General features: G+C 45.2%; 1 protein-coding gene across 1 annotated transcript in view; it reads right to left on the bottom strand.

The window, feature by feature from the left end:
• The window catches only part of NT5E (5'-nucleotidase, ecto (CD73)), a 47,829-nt gene that overhangs the window by 21,995 nt on the left and 8,122 nt on the right, over positions 1 to 17,712 (bottom strand). Inside the window, exons 2-3 of the mRNA XM_004673661.2 lie at positions 5,549 to 5,771; positions 2,324 to 2,512 (exon numbers count right to left, since the gene is read on the bottom strand). Of these exons, the coding sequence (XP_004673718.1) occupies positions 2,324 to 2,512; positions 5,549 to 5,771 (412 nt within the window). The remainder of the gene's footprint in view (positions 1 to 2,323; positions 2,513 to 5,548; positions 5,772 to 17,712) is intronic.

Below are 17,712 nucleotides of genomic sequence, written 5' to 3'. Positions count from 1 at the left end.
CCTCCGGGGCAGGCGGGGATCGAACTCATGCGGAAGTGGCTTTAGCTTCTCAGTGCAGTGCTTTAACCCGCTGCACAACCAGGGAGAGCCATCCAGTGGATTTTTAAAAAAGATTTATTTATAAACGCACATAAGAACTGGGGGCAGGCTGGTGAAAGGATTCAGCAGAGACAGAACAGGGAGCAGAACAGTCACACTGACTGAAATACACTGCTGAAGGGAGCAAAAGGCGAGACAAGAGAGGTCTAGCATGACATGTGGGTCACCTCCCTGTCCGGGGATTGAATTTGTGCTGTAGTGGCTGAGGACAGATTCACAGTGCTGTGCTTTTAACCCATTGCACCACCAGGGAGGCTTTGCTTCAGTGGATTTTCCTGATAGTGGTTTCTTCAGGGCATCTAACCTTTCTGCGGGTGCTTATGTAGCTCTGGGGGTATGACTGCAATGTTATTTTCACAAAGAAAGGTGTTTACATCCCTGTCAGTGCCCCTGACTGTCCGAGCCACACTTAAGAATAGCCTGCTTTGTGCCTGGAGCTGTTTTCAACATTTTATACCACCCATGACACAGTATTTAGCCTTCCTGTGAGTAATGCAAGTACCTAATCTATTTTAGTTTGTTAAAAAAAAAAAAAGCCTTACGTTAAAAACTTACCACACTGATCTCGATGATAGGTATAATATTGAGTTTGAAATGATTCCTTAGATTGTGTTTCCCGAGGGGTAAAATAACTTACGAAGGAACTGAATTAGTAAGGAAATGAACACCTGGACACTAGTGTTATTTTCTTAAGTAAAGGTCAACCCTACCCGTCATCATCTTGATTGGCTTATTTTTCCTGGCAGGCGGTTCCATGCCACAACCAGAACACAGCTATTTGCAATTTATAAAGTGTTTCTGCACATACCAGTTCATATAATTCTCACAACAATGTAGCACTTTGAGCATTATACCCATTCTGAAGTGAAGCCAATCGGTTCAGGGGTTCAAGATTTTTTTTTTTAAAGATTTATTTATTTGTGCATGCAGAACTGGGGTACAGGCCAGAGGCTCAGGGGTGGTGAGAGGCTTTACCAGAGACAGAGTGGGGAGCAGAACAGGCAGATCGATGAAGTACACTGCTGAGGGGAGCAGTGGGCGGGTCAGGAGAGGTCTGCCACGCCATGTGGTCACCTCCGGGGCAGGTGGGAATCGAACTCATGCTGAAGTGGCTTTAGCTTCTCAGTGCTCTGCTTTAACCCGCTGCGCCACCAGGGAGAGCCCGGGTTCAAGATTTTTAAGTGAGTCAGGACTGAGGCCTTGGGACCTGGTGTTGTGTTTCTTGCTTTTCTATCCATAATTTGTGTCTTTTTTTTTTTTTTGATTACAAAATGAACACACATTCATTATTTGAAGACAGATGTGCTAAGAAGATAAAGTAAGTTCCCTGTATTCTCTTCTTAGTGATAACCACTTTTAATATTTTTTCTTATTTTCTATTGTTTGGGATTTTTGTCTTTAATTTTCCTTTATGAAAAGAGAATCTCCTAAGAGATCATAAAGAGGTGTTCCCCACCCAAGCTCCTCACTGCTGGTAAAAGCCAGCCACCATCCTGGCCCTCCTCCTTTTCTTGAAAATACTTCAAAGCTCCATGTGTTTATGTTGGGGGTGCCCAGTGGGAAAGGCTCCCTGAGCCAGACCCAAAAGTTTTGGGATATTTTAGATTCAGATGGGGGAAAAAATGTAATTTTCTAACTAGTATCTAACAGAGAAGGATAGAGGGAGAGCGATGATGTGAAGCATTGGGGAAAGAGGGGGGGAGGGGAGAGAGAAGAGGGGGAGCTAGGGGGCAGGAGAAGAGTGCCAGGCTGTGTGGCCCCCAAGGTAGCCCCTCCCCTAGTGTGCAGTATAGCCAGGAGTTGATTCCACTTTCTGCTTTCTTTGAACTTGCAAATCAGATCCTGTCACGTTGACCTGTGGGAGTCTTACCTATACGATTTTGGTTATGCTTAAAATGTTTATCGAACATGTTGCCTTTTGATGTAAACTGACTATTGGGGGGCTCAGCAATCTTTTTGTTTTACATACACAGGCATATATACTCTATATATTATATAGTTTTTTTATATCTAAAGTAATGTTATTGAGAAGTCAATCAATTATTCTAGTAATGTCTCCTTGAGAAAGATTCAACGTTAACATTCAATGTGTATGTCTATTACACCTTATATAATACAACCCATACTATATATTAAAAACTTGTAAAAATAATAAGTTACCAAGACAAAAGAGACTAAGTTATCTAGACATCCTGGCCTGCATCATTTGGGGGGAAACAATTACCTGTATAAAGAAATGTGTTGGAATGTCCTCCCACCACAACGTCCACGCCCCTCACTTTCTGAGCGATGAGTTTATCCATCTCAAAGCCAGAGTGTCCCAGTGCAATAATTTTGTTCACATTTAGAGTTTTTAGCTTATCGACTTCAGGTTGTAAAGCAGCAATTTCATCTTCAAATACTAAATCTCTTCCTGTAGAACAAAATAATGAACATTATTTGGCAGAAATTTTTATTACATTATTTGTTATACACACCATTATGCCAATAAAATACATCTTCATGTATGGAGGCTCTTCACTTACTAAGACTAATACCTATTTATAAATTACATATAAAATCCCTAGAAAGCCAACAAAAATTCCCGTCAATAGTCTCAGTTACATTCACTCAATGTTGCATTCGTTTAGGATTGTGAATAATACTATGTTGCTCAAATTCAATGTAAAACATGAGGAGGTTTCAGGCCTACAAATCTATTTTTAATGTGTTTTACAGTTAGGTTTCTGTTATGCCTATGCAGAAAATAAGCATGTACTTGTGATACCATATGTATGTCAAGTCATAATGTACAGCTTTAGCCTCCATAGTGTTATATGTCCAATATATTTGGTACATCTTACATGCGTATACCCTAACTCTTCAGCCACGAATTCAGCAGCCCCTGAAATCAAGTCCTCACCCAATTTTCCAGTTTGCCCTCTCCCAAACTTTGATTCAGAAAAGTAAACCTTCAGTTACCTTGTGACTGTGGTTCCTAGGCCGCTGTCCGTCTGAGTGTCTCTGACCCCCACCATTCATCCCAGCAAAATTCACCGAGAACTTCCCAACTGCCGCTTCCCTCTGATCCCACCCCTCATCTTTGTCTGTCCTACTGAAGGCCCCTACCCCCAGGGTTCCCAATAGGACCCTCCTGTCAACAGGGGCCAAGGAGGTCCTTGCCCAAGTCTGTCTGTCTGCCCCCACCCCAAGCTAACTACCACTCTTCCCACCCCACTTTCCTTCCTCCCTCCATCCCAGACTTTATGACTCCCTTGTGGTTTTTAATTGTATTCTATCTAAAGTGAACTACAAGAAAACAGTAGATGGAGTATAAATTATGAAGACAGTTTATTTTGGGGTTTGCTGCCTAATAAACACTCATTCCGCTTTTAAACAAGTTACATATTTATCCTGAAATTCCAAGCTTACCTCTGTGTTAGGTTCCAGATGTTCGTTGAGAGGAGACCCCAGGTTCTGCACTCTTTTTGCTCAAGCCGCTGCTGACAGGTAGGGACTAAAGTGTTTTTTTGCGGCAACTGGTACCCAGACCAGGAGCATCTGACCTGGTGGGTGCTGTGGCAAGGGGGTGCTCACCCCAACCCTCCTCACTGAGAGCGCTCGTTTACTAGAAGTGAGGTGTGGTGTGGAAACACACACCTGAAAAGGCATGTACCTTTCCCTCTGAATCACACACAGCGCTGTAATCAACGTCTCAGTAAAAAATAAAACAAAGACAAAAGGCATCAGGCAGCCTGGCTCCCCTGAAATCTCAGCCCTCTCCTCTTTGTGGAAGCCCCTGGGAGGCCCATAGAAGAACATCAGCTGAGGTCCAGGAAGGTTCTGACCTCTAAGCTGCAGGAAGAGGGCAAGAGGCCTGAGGTCTGGTCAAGCCTGCCAAAGTCTCACTGGTGGGACCCTTTTGTCAGAGCAGCGCCTCTAAGACACAAAACAGGTGACTCCCGACAGCCACAATGGCCCTACGGCTTCCCCATGACCTCAACAGTAACATCTATTGACCATGTGTCCAGTGTGCAAAGTCCTGGGCACTGTGGGACAGGTGGCCACCCCCTTGGAGGCTGGTCAGTCTCGGTCCCGACATCGGGGCGCAGGAGAGCCCTGCCGGTGCCCGGGCTGAGCGGCGGCAGGGCCCTCTCTCCTCAGAGCCTAGCAGCTGCTTGGGTGGATGGCACCTGGCCTGTTGCTGCTTTACTGGCCTGGGTCTGTTAAAAACAGCAATAAATATATCATGTATTTGTGTGCTCAGTTAAATATTATCTTCAATGTAAGTATTAAATGTATATGATACTAACTTATATATCATCTATTATTTTTCTAATTGTTAAATAGTAAAATGTCCTATGTTAATGAATTCTTTTACTTAAATTAAAGCATCACTTTTTAAAATTCTGGTCAGTGTTCTGATGGTATAGGACGTCCCCGTCGGGGGGGTCATCGTAGCCCACCTCCCACCAGGGAAGCAGCCACAGTCCTCACCAAGTCCACTGTGTTCTCCCTGTTCCCCTCTCAGTCTGGATACCTCAGATTTGTGATCAGCTTTCAAGGGTTGCTTTAAAGTTTGTCTTTGACCCTTTGTTTGTTTCTCTCTATTCCACATATAAATGATACCATCCTGTATTTATCTTTTTCTTTCTGGCTAATGTTAGCTCCTAGTTTCCCAATTTCCTTTAAATAAGGAAGGAAAGAAAATTTTGTTTTGATAATGACATAAGGAAAATGTCATTTTGTTTTCACTGCCAAGGTGTTTTGGTGAAAGTATTCCTACAAAAGTGGCTCAAAATGTTTCTTGAATGGTCTTAACAATAGAAAAATGGATGTATACATATGTATATGTATGTCTATAATATATGTATATTATAGCTACATCTATATAAATCTATGTGTATATATACACACATACGTGCATATTGTAGCAGCTCTATGTTAGAATATAGATCTTTACATGCATCTAAGACCATACACATACAGCCAGACATAATAAAGTCATTAAAACTATGAGGTAAATAATGAAAAGGGAGAAAGAAGAGTTAACTAGACATGTCATAGCCATACTAGAAAAAAGAAAGACAAGGTGTACTTGGGTAAAACCTGAGCTCTGGGTCCCTGGTTCCATGGGAAGAGGGACAGTGAATTACATGAGTCTCATTCTGGAGTGCTCTGTATTGTTTAGCACTGGTTACAAAGAGCCTTTCACACAATTCTGAACTCACTGATTTTAAACAATGATATTGTTTATGTCAGCAGAGAAGTTCATTGAGCAGAAGAGTGAATGTCTATAAGGCAAAATTGAGAACAACATGAAGTTATCAGGTGGATTTCATCAATGTCATCCTAAGGAGAAAACCATATATGCTTCCTATATTTATCTATACTGCCCATTATTATAATGCCAAACCCTGAGTTAGTGTATCTATTTCCAAGCAACAAATGTCAAAAGAGTAGAAAATACCTGGATTTGACAAAAAGGGGGTTTCTTTTGAGGTGTAGCCAACAATTCCCACGACTTCATCACCAACGGAAAGAATTTTGTGTGGATGATAGAGTCCTGATATTTTAGAGGCCAGTGGCCCCTTTGCTTTAATGTTTGCACTCAGAATGGGAAACTTGGCCTCTCTGAGGAGTGGATCAATCAGTCCGTCTACACCATTATCAAATTCATGATTTCCCAGTGCCTAGTAGAAAGTGGAGAGAGAAAAAGAATTAGAAACTCCGGAATTTCCAATAGAAGCATACTTGAAGAGTATTACACTGGGCCAGTGGAGCCCAGACGGGGCTGGGCGCTGGGAGGGTAACTCCATGACTTCTGTCCTCATGCCCAGAAATCTTACTCAGTGGCCTTGAGGCTTGGCTCGGGGACATTCAGCTCTCGGCTGCTCTCCAGCCCCACACCACCTCTGGAAGGAAGGTAGCCTCAAGGCTCACCAGGTCCCCTGGAGAGCTGGCTACAGGCCACTCACTGGCTTCCACCCCACACTGGGAGCAGGCTGGAGGGCCTACAAGGCCTTTCCACATAAACCCTCCTTTCAACCTGAGAACCCAATCATTCCAACCACCATCTTGGGAGAACTGTCTTCCTCCTCACAGCCACTTGGTTATGACTCACTATGTTCCTATAATTGTCTCCTCTCAAGAGCTCCATGAACCTCAGCGGAGAAAGAAGATTCACAGAGACAGCAGGAGACAGGCGCTGTCTTCTTTCACAGCGTGTCATCAGTTTCCTCTTTTGGGACCACCCTGTGCTTCATACCTAGCAGTGTCACAGGTGAGGAAATGATCACATGACCCTGGGGGTTCTGGACACCCAGAGAGCAAAGGTCTTGATGAGACCTGGCATGGATTTCGCCTCTACCTCCTTTTCTCTCTCCCACTCCTCACTGTTCTGTGAGTGACCACTAGGTGGATACAAAACAACCAACTCTGACTTCTGACAAAACATCACATACCACTTACCTCCCTGAGGCACCTTCTCCATGACCCTCCTCCACCCCTCATACTGTCTTACCTCACCTCCCATATTGTCTTATGGACACACCCTCTTCCCTGGAGCCCTTCCTTCACCCTAAGGACTTGTCGACTTGTGGGGCCCTGGCCAGGCCAGTGCACATGGGCCACCAAGTGCGGCCCCTGTGCCCTCCCCTCCCAGGTAGGCATGCCTGGTCATCTGGGCTCAAGGAGAGCGTGCATTGTGTTCCTCTGTGCATATGTTGAGGTGAAAAGAAAGCAACACGATAGCATCACATTCCCACATACCCCATCCATCTCTTGAGTAGCGACCCATTTTTACTTCTGTTTGCTATTTACTTCTAATTGCTTCCATCTTAAAGTCTGGCCTAGACTTAAATGTTCTCTCTGTTTTGGGTGACTGCCACCTTTTTTCTCTTCTATTCTTGGAACTTCATGTTTTCTTTCTATGGGGAAATAAGTCTCTCTTATCAGATTACAGTCACTATCTTACTTAATGGGCCTATAATTCATGGAAGATCACCCAGGGCCTTTTACTGTGGGCATTCAGCAAACATGGACTGCCATATTTTTCACTGATTTCTTTTGTGGTTAATGTCTCCTCCACCAACTTGAATGCAGTTCCTGAAAATGTCGACTATGGCCATCTTTTCACTGGTATGTCCCCCTGGGGAGAGGGTTCCTGTTCTGGATGCTTAAAGCTGCGGTGTGGTCTCACTGAATGGTCTCACACACATTTGCCCTTCAACTCCAAATGTAGTAACACCTGCTGCCTGACTTTTCTCCTGACCTCCAGATCTATATGTCTAGCTACTCTGTGAACATTTCTTCCTAACATCTCAGAAGCACCCCACACCCTGGTGTTCAAAGCCCTACCCCCCTGACACCCCCTCTCTTATTCAAGTTAAAACCATCTACCTGGACAATAAAAGCAATAACCCTGGAGCTGCTGGGTTCCCCTCTCACTCGCTCCCTCACCTTCTACCAGCACCCCTCCCTAGCATTTGTGCCCCACTAACTCCAGTCATTGTTACTATCTGTGTGCAGTCCTTGCCATCTACACCTGAACTATAAACCAGAAAGCAAAACTTCCTAACAGGGCTTTCAGCTATCCGTATCCCTATCTCTGATCCACCCGATATGTGTGCCACCCTATATAGTGAATAAGCTTTCTCACATGCATGTGTGATCTTGTCATTGCCACTGTAAGGTCCTCAGAGGCCATGCACTGCCTTTGTGGTTAAATTCAATATCCTGAGTCTGAGGCTCCACAAGGCTTAGAGATCTGGCCTTACTTCACACCTCACTCCCCAAGTTTGACTCTCTAAGCCTACAGGTGGGGCTGTCTCTGCTGCTTATGGGCTGTGAACAGAATGGCTTCTAACCATAGATACTCTGCAGGGACGGTGAGTAAACTCAAGATATAATGAGAATGAACCAGCATTTACCAAGCACTTACCACCTACCAGTATCACACATACTAGTTTTGTATAATAAAAACTTAGTTTTGTGCTGTGAAGTGGGTGTTTAACTGTTACCAACTTAGCCAAAAAAAAAAAAAGACCTAGAGAAGTTAAGGAAGTTGTTCAAAGTCACATAATGAATCGGTACATGGTAGAGGTGGGGCCAGAACAACTGCGGTTTGACTCTAATCTTTATGACCTCTATGCCTGGGTGTAAAGGTGCCGCCGGACATGAGCACTCAAATCAAATCCTAATTGCTTGCAGAGTTCCTGCCCTCACTATCTCTGTAGAGGGGAGGTAAATAATCATCAACCGATTGATACCCAGCTAGTTGGACAGAACAAGAGTCCTTTTTCATGCCATGCCTGTACTAATTTATTCCAGTATTGGTTTTAGTTCCTGAAGTTTGATGGCCCTTTCCAAAGAGAAACTACGGAAGTCTCCCTTGACCTCCCTGTATGAGCTAGCTGTGCTTCCTCTGCTCAGAGGGCCACATATGTACACTGGCACACTCAACCCCTCTCACACCTGCTCAGTCCCAGGGCAAGGCAGGGAAGCCCCATCATGAGTACCTGACCGAGCAGACAAAGCTCTAACATGTTTCCAGCATGCAAACACTGTATTATCTACAATTAATGCAGAAAATTCCCTTGAAAATACTTACTGTCAGTCCTCTCCTATCTTGCTCCCTGCTCCTTTGCAGGTATTTCAATATAGCCACCTTTTCAGTTCTCAAAAATAAATACTCATTTTCTTTAGAAATATGTACTTCTGGGCCCTCTCTGGTGGCTCAGTGGGTTGGAGCACTGCACTGTGAAGCTAAGCCAAGCTGTGGCAGCTTCAGTGTGAGTTCAATCCCCACCCCGGAGGTGACCCACATGGCTCGGCAGACCTCGCCTGTCTTGCCCTGTCTTGCCTCAGCAGTGTTCTTTGTTGATCTGCCTGTTCTGTTCCCCACTGTGTCTCTGGTGAATCCTCTCACCACCCCTGTACCTCTGGCCTGTACTCGAGTTCTAGATGCATGAATAAGTAAAATCTTAAAAAAAAAAGTACACTTCCATCTCTATTCCTTGACTTTCTCCCATCTGTTTTCCTTCAGTAGCACTTACTAGAACTTCATTACTCACAAGCGTTCAGAAGGACACACAGCTCAGAGCCACACCAGGCTCCTTTCATATGGCTGGCAGATGGGAGCATGTGAGAAATGGGTTACTGGGGTAAGTGTCCTCTGCAGGGGCTCAGCCTGAGAGAAGATTCAGTGGCCAGCAAATGAGGAATCAGGGGCCAGAGAGGAGCGGGGGAAGACAGGGTAACAAGCACCAAATCACTCCAGACAGTGCCCCACACCATCTTCTGAAACAGGAGGTGGGTTAAGGAGCAGGTCTCAGTTCCTCTTCAGGGCTAATGTGTTTTCAGTGACTGTGAACCACCTTATCTGGTTTCAAACTGAGCAGGTCTGAAATGGAGAGGATCGGAGTCATTTCACAATTTGGAAAAACGGCTAAATTTTCTGATAACCCCGTTGGAGTAAAAGTTCTGCTGCCAGCTCTCGAAGGACTCTGCATGAGAAGCCCCTCAGAGCTGACTCTCTGTGATCACGTGAGAACTTTATTGAGGGCATGTTTCTCAGCTGAGAACGAGGCTGGGTGTGGGTCATATATTCATGTCGATTATTTATCAATAGCATGAAAATACTTCAGGACAATCTGCCCAAGAGAAGGAGTTAGAGAGATAGAAGATGGAACAGAACAGAGCAGGTTATCTTTCCGTGTTCCTTTACATCTTATAGAGTTTGGGGCACAGACAAGAGATTTAAAGAATGAATACTGCAGTATCGTCCCACCTTGTTTTTGGATCCTCTCTGTGTTCATGTTTCCTATGTGTGCTTGTAAGTCCTTGGTTACTCCACACCCAGCTTCCCTTGTGTCTTTAACTGCCTGTCCTGATCTGAGCTAATCTGTCACTGACCACAAACTGCGCTGACCCCCATGTCAGAAAGTCAACTTTTGCTCTGGGGATAAGCCTTTCCTCACTTAGGAGAACTCTCAGGTAATCATGAGGGAATCATGTCTCTGGTCATTTATTTCCAGTGCTTAATTAAGCTAACTATTTAAACTACCAGTTAATTACTATCTCTTAGATGCCAAATTGAAAGGAAAGTACCTAGTATTCACCCAAGTTAGATGCAAACAAATGCATGATGTCAGAAGGGCTGGTTCCCCTACCCCTTTCTCTGTCAAGGGCAGATGCCAGTTCACGGATGTGGTTCCTCTTTCCCAGTGAGTTTGGACTGAGCCTCAAAATCTTCCTTATTCTGGCCCTGTAAGGACTTAGGAAAATCAACTCGAGATGCACTTAGATGAAGCAGTGCTTCAGGCCTGCACTAAGATTATAAGTGTATAATCTATTGACTTTTTTTTTTTTTAAATTTATTTATTTGTGCATACAGAACTGGGGTGCAGGCTAGAAGTTCAGGGGCGGTGAGAGGCTTCACCAGAGACAGAGTGGGGAACAGAACAGGCAGATGGACGAAGTACACTGCTGAGGGGAGCAGCGGGCGGGTCAGGAGAGGTCTGCCACGCCATGTGGTCACCTCCGGGGCAGGCGGGAATCGAACTCATGCGGAAGCGGCTTTTAGATTCTCAGTGCTGTGCTTTAACCCGCTGCGCCACCAGGGAGGGCCTGACTTTTAATTAACAACAGTAACAGTGGTTAGCAAATGTAATGGGAGCAACAAAAAAGGCAATCTTTTCAGACAAAGAGGAAAGAATCCTTTCTGACTTTTCTCTCTTAACCATATTTGTTCCACGAACAGCATGGTTGGAATCTACAACTGAATTCAGCAGCCCCAGGGCACTCTGCTGCCTCATAGTCCTCTGAGGCCACACAGTTCAATTTCCACGTTTTTCTTTTCCAAAGTTCTTCCTAAGAAGTTTGCCTTTTAACCATTTATTTTCTTCATCCCTAAACATATGCTCCCATTGGTGTGAACTAAATGGATGAATGGAAGAAATAATGAGCACACTCTCCAGGGTGAGGGTAAGAAAAAAAAAGTACTTGGAAGGAGAGTGAGCCCCAGGAAGGAAGCAGAGGGCCTGAGTCTTAATGCTGGTATTTATTCATGGTCTGCAGGCAGTGACCGGGAGTCAGTGTTCTCAGATGACCTCTGTTACTCTGGAATATTTTGTTTTTTAAATATTTATTTATTTGTGCATACAGAACTGGGGTGCAGGCCAGAGGTTCAGGGGTGGTGAGAGGCTTCACCAGAGACAGAGTGGGGAACAGAACAGGCAGATGGACGAAGTACACTGCTGAGGGGAGCAGCGGGCGGGCCAGGAGAGGTCTGCCACGCCATGTGGTCACCTCCAGGGCAGGCGGGAATCAAACTCATGCTGAAGTGGCTTTAGCTTCTTAGCACTGTGCTTTAACCTGCTGTACCACCAGGGAGGGCTTGGAATATTTGTTTTTAAGAAGAACACTTCTACTTTACTGTTTCTCTAGTGACAGTTGTATGACCAAATTAATCTCTCTGTGTTATTAAATAATATGCATTAATGAGCCCCCATAATCCAAAGCATAGGGGAAATGCTTATTAAAATATTTACTGAATGAATAAGCCAGTAAATAATTGGTGGGAGAAGGAAAGAAGCCACAGAAACTTAATTCACAAGACTGGAATTAGTGTCATCCAGCCTCTGGCCCCGCTGCCATCAGTGGCCTCTTCCCTGGAATTCCATACAAGCATCATCATGTCCGCATGCACTGTAATGGGAAAAAGGGTAAAAAACATAGTATCTCACTGCTATTGAAAAGGTAAAGAGTTGTGTCTTGAAACCCTCTGACATGGATGTAGCAGCTACAGAATGATTATTTCAGCAGGAAACTGAGACCTAAAAGTCCAGGAAGCAGGAAAGCCCTGAGAGCCGAGTGGCCTCCAAGGCCAAGAACCTCCAAGGCTGCCATACCCAGCCTCTTCTCAGCTGAGAAACATGCCCTCAATACAGTTCTCACGCCATCAGCTCGAGCCAGCGCTGAAGGGCTCCTCACACAGAGTTCTTCCTGAGCTGGCAGCAGAACTTTGACTCCAACAGTTACTAGAAAATTTAGCCGTTTTTCCAAATTGTGAAATGATGCCCATCCTCTCCATTTCAAACCTGGCTCAGCCTGAAACCAGATAAGGTGGGTCACAGACATTGAAAACGCATCAGCCCTGAAGAGGAACTGAGACCTGCTCTTTAACCTACCTCCTGTTTCAGGAGATGGTGTGGGGTGCTGTCTGGAGTGATTTGGTGCTTGCTACCCTTTCTTCCCCCATCCCCACTCCCCGCCCCCCCCCCCCCCCCAGGCCCCTGATTCCTCATTTGCTGGCCACTGAGTCCTCTGTCAGGCTGAGCCCCTGCAGAGGACACTTACCCCAAGACACCTGTGAGAATTCATGTTGGAAAAGAGCACGCACTATCAGCAGGACATGTGGAGAAGTGAGCACCAGACAGCACCCCACCTGCTTTCTCACAGCCAAGGAGCCATGAAGTTGCTCCTGTTCTGGTGCTATCCCTACTGTGGTCTTCTCCTCCTCCCTTCCGCTGCCCCCTCTGCCTCATCCTTCTGTCCCAGACACTTCCAGAGGCTTTCAGCCCATGTGCTGGCCACCAGCTCACACACCTTCCACCTTGTCCCCACAGGCTGCCAGTCTGTCTACATACACCCAACCCTCTGTGTCTGGTCTCTGCTTTGGGTCTCTCCAGAGCTTTCCGCTTCCCATGGGACTCACAGATGTGATTTCTGGGATGCCTTATGAGACCCACTGGATACCCCTGAGCTGCTTCTTTTCTGTAAAACTTCTGGTTTCCTCAGCCCAGGAACACCAAACCTTCCACATGCTTTTAGATGCAGCTCAAGTGTGACTTTCTGTGAAGCCTTCAGGGGTCCCCTCCAACTGAGGACACCCCTCCCTGTTTGGTGCATGTCATTCCTCGCACACTTGCCTCTGAGAGCTCTTTCTTCACTGTCCCTGTTCTATCTTTCTCTCAGTCAGGAGTGATAGTGACTGTCCCTTTAACCTCAGTGACACCCCTAAGAACACCTGGCCTGCCAGGTGCTCAGCACAGAGCTCAGCAAATGTTTACAGAATGAATAATAGAACCACTCACTCCACCTGCTCTTTTAAATTGGCTCCATTTTACCTTATGATTTGGTGGATGTGTTATTAAGACTTTTCAAAAGAAGGCACAATATTAAAAACAAACCCGGCAAGGAGTTGCCAATATCTTAGTAAAATGAGAGAAACTTGGTTGCTTGGAAGCAGGTGAGATGTTCAGGTGAGTGCATCACAACTGGCTGCCTGGCCCTCCACACCCCTCAGGGTATCAGCCTGGTTCATTTTGCATACAGAACTAGGGTACTGGCCAGAGGGGCGGGGTGGGGGGGGTGCGGTGAGAGGATTCACTAGAGACAGAGTGGGGAGCAGAACAGGCAGATGGAAGAAGTGCACTGCTGAGGGGAACACCACTCTGGAGAGGTCTGCCAGCCATGTGGTCACCTCCAGGATGGGGATGGAACCTTGGGAATCAAACTGGCACTGAAGCAGCTGCAGCTCGCTTGCCACAGTGCCGAGCTTTAACCCATTGAGCCACCAGGGAGGGCCCAGCCCGGTTCATTGCCATTGTTCCCTGTTATTGTTTACCTTTACACTAATATATTGTGGGTGATTGTGAATGGAAGTAGTTTTTTTTTTTTTTAAAGATTTATTTATTTATTCATACAGAACTGGGGTACAGGCCAGAGATGCGGAGGGTGAGAGGCTTCACCAGAGGCAGAGTGGAGAGCAGAACAGGCAGATCAACAAGTACACTGCTGAGGGGAGCAGCGGGCGGGTCAGGAGAGGTCTGCCATGCCATGTGGATCTCCTCGGGGCAGGTGGGAATTGAACTCATGCGGAAGTGGCTTAAGCTTCTTAGTGCTGTGCTTTAACCCGCTGAGCCACCAGGGAGGGCCAGGAAGTAGTGTTTTTAAAAAAAGTTTGTTGAACTGTTCCGTATGTGCTCTCTTTGTGGGCACACGAACACGAGGCAGTTGGGTCAAACTTTTGAAAATTATCTTGGTGTTGGAAATGCGCTCAGGAGATCTACTATTTGGTATATTAAAGGACAACTGAATTAATGTGAATTAAGAAGGGATATTTCACAGCCTCAGTTTTGTTTTGTAAAGTTGAGTCTGACATAAGAGAATTTTTTTTAAAGAGAGGAAATATGACAAAAGAAATCAATAGTTCAGACTTTAATGCTACATGGCCAGACCCTGGTTACAGAGTAACTTATTCAGCCCTTACAGTGCTGTGAGATGCTATTATTCTCCTTTTCATAGAGAAATGAGACATAGGATCCCATAGCCAGGAAGTGGTGGAGATAGGACTTGAACAAATGTGAGACTTTTGCATCCAGATTCTTAAACATGTGCTTAAATTGCCACCAATGTAAATACCTGGAAGAAACTGTTATCATTCAACGAGCCCGTTTTTGTTTTTCAACAAGCATCTAAAGTACAAATCACAGTGCATGGCTTTTGTCCACAGGAAGGATAGGGGAGGTGAGGAGAGAGTGTAACAGAAGCCCCTCCATGCGGCCACCCACCCACCCCTGTGCACACAAGACATGTAGGAACCTTAGAACGGTGTGAGACAAGCTTGCAAAGATGTAGACATACACTGCCTGTCAGGGGCTGGAGGAGGAGGAGCTTCCCCTCTGACACCAGCTTTCCAACAAAAGACATCCATCCATCATCTATGTGAACAAATGAGGGGATGAAAACACAAGGGTGAAGGTGGGGAAAAGTAAATTCCAAGTGAATACAAGAGGTTCAACTATGAGGTTGGGAGAAAATCAAAGGAAAGAACTGATGTAAGAGCAGTACAGTATATGTGATACAAAATTTTCTGTTTTAAAGGAAGGGAGAAGGGTGGGTAAATGGGGCAAAAGAGGTTAATTATATATTGAAGGACAGAATTGGCTTTTAGTGGTGAACTCAGAGTTGTATCTATAGATGCTGTTTCATAATAATGCTCAGTAATCATTATTACTGTAATCACACAGTAATAATCATTATACTGTAATTATACAGTAATAATCATTATACTGTAATCAATTATACAATAGTGCTATTTTGTAATGCAATGCTAGGTCAATAAAAGTTATAAAATAATTAGTTTTATACCGGATGGTTTCACTCATAACAGGAGTATACAGACCAGGGAAAAAATAATAATAATGAACAACTATATGCCAGAGACATTTTATGGGGGTGGAATGGGGAATGGGATCAAAAATGGGGAGGGGGGGAAGTGCACTGGACTTTGGTGATGTCACACAGGTGAACTGGTGGTGGGAAGCCCACGGGGATTACAATTGAGATGGGAAAAGGCACAAAATGATGTAAAAAAAAAACTATTATATTATTTAAAAAGATAATTTGTTTTAATACACAGGAATCACTTGCAAAAAATCAAAAAGTTGGCCCTCCCTGGTGGCGCAGCAGGTTAAAGCACAGCACTGAGAATCTAAAGCCACGTGTGCATAAGTTCCATTCCTGCCTGCCCCAGAGGTGACCACATGGCTCAGCAGGCCTCTCCTGACCCGCCTGTTGCTCCCCTCAGCAGTGTACTTCTTAGATCTGTCTGTTCTGCTCCCCACTCTGTCTCTGGTGAAGACTCTCACCGCCCCTGAGCCTCTGGCCTGTACCCTAGTTCTGTATACACAAATAAATAAATCTTTAAAAGAAAAAAAAATGAAAAAGTTGTCAGAAATTTGTAGCACATATATTTAGCTAGCTATTTATTGCTAGCTCACTTTTTCAGGCTGGATATAGCAGGACACCCAATAATCTATGGGTCAAGGAAACAGTTGGTCTATTGTACAGCTGGGCCCCCAGTTGCCCGTCTCTCACTCAGTCACCTTAGGAGGGAATCATTGCTTGGATACTCAGTACTGCAGATAGATTTACGGCACTGTGGGCCACTTCTGATGTTGAATTGTGCTCTATCCTCCAAGTCCAGGCTCAGGGCCTGTCTTGGCAGGTGAAGGTGACATCTGATTGAATGGCAGAAAAGATCCCAGGGCTTGGCCCAGCTCATCTGTCCTTTAATGTTAGGTAAATTAATGAGTGCTACTACCAAATAGACAGCATTTCACCTTTCCCACACCAGGTGGAAAAAATTTTAAGCTCTTCATATATACAAAAATGCTATCTTTAGAATTACCTGGTCAACGAACTGGGGTCCAAGTAGGTTAACTAAGACATTAGAGGGTTAATGTCTAGATTTTATATAATGCACAATGATTCAAATGAAGGAAAGAAGCAAAGGAATTTTCAAGAATGGTGTGTTTCAGTGGTGGAAGAAAACAGACTAGGAAAGCGTTTGTATAGGATTCAGATGTACTTGTGAGTGAAGTACGGGAAGGTACCAATTCTGTATCTGCGTTACTTGTTTATTGCCTACAAATATCAAAATATAGATGCTAGGACAAGATGTGCAAAAGAGCTGTGCTGGGGGCGGGGGCGGGGTGGGTGTGGGTGGGGGCTGACTCTCGCTGAGGGCACAGGATGGGCAGGGGCTGCTGGGTCACTGATGACTGGGGAGCCACAAGCCCACACGTAGGAACTCTCTGAGGTCTGAGCTCTAGATAAAATTACCTACTTTCTTGACATTTAAAAATATACCATTGCCACCAGTTTCTTTCCTGTTTCTAAATTACCTAGGTTAATTTGGGCTTTGCTATTCTGTGTTGTTGTGTCACGTAACACCACACTGATAAAGAAAAGGCAGTTATGGAGCAGCTGCACTATGTAGGACGCTGCTCAAGAGCAAGATCCTGGCCTTTTTATTGATGGAATAAGCATCCAGCATCAGTTATGTGGGGTAAGAGGACAAGGAGAAAAATTTGGGTGAAACTAAAGAATGTGTCTTTTGTCATCTAGGGCTTTGGGAATCTGCTGCCCAGATAATTTTATCAGCTTTATGGTCAAGTGTTGTCATCGAAACTATACCCAGGCTCTGGGCCATGGTGCTAATCTTTTCCAATTTAAAAATAATTATTTGTTTATGCATACAGAGCTGGGGTACAGGCCAGAGGTAGTGCAGTGGTGAGATGATTCACCAGAGACAGAGTGGGGAGCAAGACAGGCAGATCGGCAAAGTACACTGCTGAGGGGAGCAGTGGGCAGGACAGGAGAGGTCTGCTGTATCATGTGGGTCACCTCTGGGGCCGGAGATGGAACTTGCACTGAAGCAGCTGTGGCCAGCGTGCAGTGCTGCGTCCTAACCCGTTGAGCCACTGGGGAGGGCCTGTAATCTTTTCAACAAGGTGTTTCACTGATCAGCTTCTGGGGTCCCTTGTCATACATTGGTCCTTGGCCTCTCAGGCATTCCTGGTCCTATCTCATAATGTATGAATTGGGAGTAAGTTTATGCATTAGTGCTCAGCCCTCTGGGTGTTCTTGGTCATACCTCATGATGCAAACCCTTCCCAGAGTGATCAAGGATTTCTGTTCTTGATTGATTTGAAAGGCACCTTGTGGGCCCTCCCTGGTGGCGCAGTGGGTTAAAGCACTGCACTAACAAGCTAAAGCCACTTCCACATGAGTGCGATCCCCGCCTGACCCGGAGGTGACCACATGGCATGGCAGACCTCTCCT

Source organism: Condylura cristata, unplaced genomic scaffold (genome assembly GCF_000260355.1).
Source record: "Condylura cristata isolate star-nosed mole 26May11 unplaced genomic scaffold, ConCri1.0 scaffold00001, whole genome shotgun sequence".
Taxonomy (NCBI): Eukaryota; Metazoa; Chordata; class Mammalia; order Eulipotyphla; family Talpidae; genus Condylura; species Condylura cristata.
This window is presented reverse-complemented; position numbering and strand designations above follow the sequence as displayed.